The sequence below is a fragment of the Osmerus mordax genome, chromosome 2 (genome assembly GCF_038355195.1).
Source record: "Osmerus mordax isolate fOsmMor3 chromosome 2, fOsmMor3.pri, whole genome shotgun sequence".
In the NCBI taxonomy this organism is placed as follows: Eukaryota; Metazoa; Chordata; class Actinopteri; order Osmeriformes; family Osmeridae; genus Osmerus; species Osmerus mordax.
In genome coordinates, this window is record NC_090051.1 from 6673892 (window position 1) to 6678995 (window position 5104).

Here is a 5104-nt window from a genome sequence, read left to right on the forward strand (position 1 = left end):
TAAGATGGCAGTAACAGACACTTTAGTACTGTCCTCGCTGTGAGACGGTTTTATACCTCCGCCTCCACTGCTCTTGATGCATGCAAGCCGCACCGCTCAGGTGAAACGCCCAAGGTCAAACCGGACCAGAATACTTATTGGAGGAGGAGAGGGGGTGTTTGTGTTTGTGTGTGTTAGTTGAGGCTTAGTCTCTGCATGTGTGTGTGTACCTGTGTGCGCATGAATGTGTGTCCATTCATGAACATCTGTCCATTGGGGACAGCACATGCACATACACATGCTGACAGCCAGCTCACATGGGACAAATATCAACCTAACTTTCAGGCTGAAAGAAAATGTAATCTCCAGTCTTACGATTTCCATAAGCATCACAGACCGTCTCCCCCACTGGAACATCTTACACACAATGGAACAGCAACCGTGTCATACTTTCCCGCACCACCTCTGTGACATTTCGTCCTCTAAGCCATGTGACCATTCTGCACAGGCCATTTGCTTTCTTTTAAAGGTTACATGGTGTTTTCTAATACTCTGATGTATGTTGGTTGTAGTGTAATGTTGATAGGATCAGAGATATGGCTGTCACACCGGGTGACCCAGACACTTCTGTAATAAAACTGACTGGATAGAGAATCAGTCCACATGCAGAAACTCAGAGAAACAACCTTCCACTTAGAGCTATGTAAATAACCACAAACTGTTCTCAGATTTACAGCCCATGGACTACCACTCCCAAGAGACTGAGATGTTTGATGGCGAGGAGTTGAGGATGCTGTTTAGTTTTTTATTGCATGCCCTTCCATAATAACCTTCCATGCTCTGGTAATGCATAATTTTTATTCCATATGATATTAAACGCTGAATATGATGGAAGTAGCTTTAATGAGTAGAAATGCCATTCATCTAAATGATTTCCCTGGATATAATTACCTCTCTGCTACTCTCCCTGTCTCTCTCTTTGACTGTCTGATACATTTTGGTCGACCAGATGGTGTATTGTGTTCATTGCAATATGTTGTTTTGACAACAGTCTGTGTGATGTTGTCTTTGTCATGTGCTTGCCTCTGAAAGTCTGTTTCTCTCTGGTATTTATACATGTAATATTTGTGAGGAACAGTCAAATGCTATGTATGAGAAGATTAATTGCAAATATAATATTGTTTTAATACTGACGATAGTTAACTTTTAATGTTCTCTTCAGCAAATGCCATCTATGACCGCTAGGCGGTAGGACACTGAATTCGAACTCTAGACATCAGTAACCAAGATAGGGATATATCACTAGTCTTCTTACTTCTGTATAACATTGCCCTCTAGAGGCTAAACTGGTCGCACAGTGGTTCACAATCACGTTTGAACACCAATGCACACAGAAAAATACCACTAGTATTTTCCCTGTGAAATATTTATTAGAAATGCAATGACAACAGGAATGGCCCTTGAACACTCTTGCAAAAAGAAGGTCCATTCACAAGCTTTACATCATAAACAGCTGTGCAACAACAATATGTACATGAGGGGAACACTACAGTTAGTCTCAATGTTTGAAAAGAATTCCACAAATGAAATCATCTGAAATCATACCTTTCTCCTGCTATTGGTACAGTACAGACAACATGTTTATTAAAATTAGATTGTGTCTTCTCAAACTGTAAGAGGAACAATCCTCCGTTTGATTTCAGTTTATGTCACCTCGGCTCTACTCTCCACCAGAGGGACCTGATGAGGACTAATGACAACATGCTAGTATGCTTCCCCCATAGTATGCCTTCATACCATATTTTTCTGGATGATGCAATGTCGTCGCTTTGTTGAATCAGACAAGCAACATGGCCATCAGTCTGGCTGATGGTGCCTGATGCCTTGACAAATACTGTCTTGTTTTCCTTACACTTCAACACCACATTGAGCAAAAGTGTAAAACGACTCCTTTCAGTCGGGTCAAATGAGTAGTGCAGCGTCACCCTGACCTCTCCTCTCCCCCTCATGCCTCTCCTCTGTCCCCCTCTCGCTGTCCCCCTTCACGGGTTGTACCTGGAAGATGCGAGGTGAATCTTGTTGCCGTCGATCATGTCCCGTGACGAGCCCTCTGGCGAGGTTCGGACGGCGCTGGAGAAGGACACGCTCACCTGTCTCTTCAGCAGTTTCAGGACTTTCCTCTTGTAGCCCTTGCAGGCAAAGAAGTAGATGAAGGGGTCCAAGCAAGAGTTGAGGTTCATCAAACACACGGTGAAGTGCAACGACACCTGGAAGGCCGTGAGTTCCGCACAGTCCGGCTCGGAGACCAGCTTGCGGACCATGTACTGCAGCAGGTCGATGTGGTAGGGGCTGAAACACACCACAAACACCAGCGACACGCAGCAGATCACGCCGATGGCCTTGCGGCTCCGACCCGACTTATCGGTCAGGTGATTGGACCGGGCCGTCAGACGGAGCTTGAAACACAGGATCGAGTAGCACACCAGGATGGTTACCACGGGGATGCCGTAACCTAGGAACACGGCGCCAATTAGCATGTAGGCGATGTTGGGCACCTTCTCAAAGTTGGGATACTCCATGCAGGTGATGTAGTTGTCCGGTTCTGTATGGGTCATGGGCATGGAGAGGAGGGGCAGCGTCTGCATCAGAACCACCGCCCACACCGCCACGCAGATGTAGCGCACGTTGCTGACCTTGCGGAAGCGGGAGAACCGCAGTGGCAGGACCACGGCGATGAAGCGGTCCACGCTGAGGCAGGTCATGAAGTTGACGCCGGCGTAGGTGTTAATGTAGAACAGGAGGCCTGTGAACTTGCAGAGGGGCTCTCCCATTGGCCAGTGGAAGCCCAGGGCATAGTAGATGATGCGCAGAGGCAGGGACAGGGTGAACAGGATGTCAGACACCACCAGATTCAGGGAGTAAAGAGTTGTGGAGTTCATCTTTTTCAAGTTTTGCCGGATGACGTGCAGTGCCAACGTGTTGCCCAGCAAGCCCACAATGAAGACAATGATGTAGAACAGAGGGATGAGAACTCTGGAATACTCCCGGTGGGCATACAGGGTACTGCAGTTGGTGCTGGAATTGGGAGACGAGGAGAGAGAGAAGAAGGAGGGTGGAGGCTGGGTGGTGGATCTCACTTCCATTTTGGAATCAGTGAGTTTGGAATTTGTATACCTGCAAAGACAGATCACAATAGTTATTATTACAACCAAGAACATGTACAGTACATAGAGATCTTGCTCACTGCAAAATAATCGAAAGTATTCAAACGCAAAACCCTATCCCACACTGTAAATTGACGTAACCTCAGACTAAATCCCTGTAAGATAAATGAGAAATTAGCTCTATAAAAAAATATGACCTTTGTATAAATAACTGAAATCTAGTTTCACTGAGGAAGTACAACACATGCTTCTCAACATTTTATGAGCCACATTGTGTTGTGTTAAGAGTTGCTTTCCAATCTGTATGTGTGCTAACATGTCTGAACCACTAAAGCACTGAGAAAATGTAATTTTTTTAGCCTGCAATACAGAGTACAAATGTCTGAGCAACAAAATATTTACTGAAACAGAGGTAATGTTAAATAAAGTCAGTGTTCATCTGTGTTCTGGTTACGTTCATCTGTTTTAGGTTCACAAGTCAATTCCTATGTTTTGTTTTTGCACATGCATTGAGACATATTCAATAGCCACTTACAATATGTTGACCGACACCAAATCTCGGGGCACATTCAAAAATTCAAAAAACAACTGCCTTGGCGGAAACCTCAGAACAATGCCAGCGCTAAGCTCTGAACACAGCTGCAGGGGTCACATCACAGAAAGAAAAGGTGCTGAAAGACCTTCCTCCACACAACCGGACGGTCCACCTCCATGGGACAGCCATACCAAGGGTCTGTCCTCACAGTGACCTTCCAGGCCCCCACATGCCTACTGCAAACCACAGCACTACACAAAACATGCTTCCTAGCCATTAACACCTATGAAGGACTCTGGCCATAAACTCTGGGTGATTTTTTTGGGGGGAATTTTACACGTTATCACACTGTCTTGATTCTTTTTTTTTCCGTCTGTGTCATATGTGATACTTTAAAGCCTGTTATTTGATATCTGGAATCATAATGATGGGTGAGAGTATGTGACAAGTGTATGATTGATTCGTTTTTGAAGCCCTCAGAAAACTCCCAACCTCTATCATATAGGCCCCAATGAATGAATATGTATGTTAAAACAGATTTTGTTGATTCTCCTGGCTCTAATTGTACTGGTTCTAGCTACGTGTGCCCAGGTTTTTGTGCAGGGACATCTCAAAAGACAGGTCACGCACACACACATCCTCGCTCAATGTGTATTAATAAGTGTATTAATGATAAAAGACCCTATGGTATTACGCCATGAAACAAGCATGAACTCACCAAGTAACTGACGGTAGAATTTTGTTATGTCTTTTCTCTCCAAGTGTTCTGTGGAGGTTGCATAGATCCCCTTAGCCTGGCACGGTGTAGGTTCTTACTACAAGATGATCCCAAACCTGGCTGGCCCCGTTTAGCTATGCTCCACTCAGAATAATACAGAAGTTTGAGTCACACCATAGTGACACAATTTCCTGTGTGGATGTTTACTCTCTCGCTCTCTCTCTCTCTCTTTCTCTCTCTCTCTCTCTCTGTCTCTCTCTCTCTCCCTCTCCATCTCCCTCTCTTGTTCTGTCTTTTCTCCTCTCTTTGGTAATGAAACTTTCACCACCTGTGTGTGTATGGTATACTGATTGGATCTTTACTGTTATGAGTAATATGCTGATTTTCTCGGGTGTTATTCAGCCGGTGTTTGTGCCATGTTAATCAATAAACTTTACTATGACCTCAGCGGTTTTCCAAAACAACCTATCTACCACATTATTATAACTAATTAAATGAACCTGATGGATTACACTATACAAATAGTACCTTGTCTAATTTAGCATGGCCTGGTCATAGATACTGGATTTCTGGGAGGAAATAGCTTGCCACATGGTATGCCATGTGCATGTGTACGCTGGGGAGGATGTGGCTTTAGCTGAAAGTACTTGCGTGACAGTTCCTTATCATCTCATTAAAGAGGTTTTTTTAACTTGAGTATTTGTTACA

General features: G+C 44.4%; 1 protein-coding gene across 1 annotated transcript; it reads right to left on the reverse strand.

Moving 5' to 3' along the window:
* Nucleotides 1-1399: 1399 nt before the first annotated feature.
* gpr183a (G protein-coupled receptor 183a) lies at nucleotides 1400-4575 on the reverse strand. The gene is made up of 2 exons (XM_067258529.1): nucleotides 4397-4575; nucleotides 1400-3153 (listed from the first exon to the last, which is right to left on the reverse strand). The coding sequence occupies exon 2, from the start codon at nucleotides 3120-3122 to the stop codon at nucleotides 2022-2024; it is 1101 nt and encodes a 366-aa protein (XP_067114630.1). The 5' UTR covers nucleotides 3123-3153; nucleotides 4397-4575; the 3' UTR covers nucleotides 1400-2021.
* Between the last annotated feature and the right edge of the window lie 529 nt (nucleotides 4576-5104).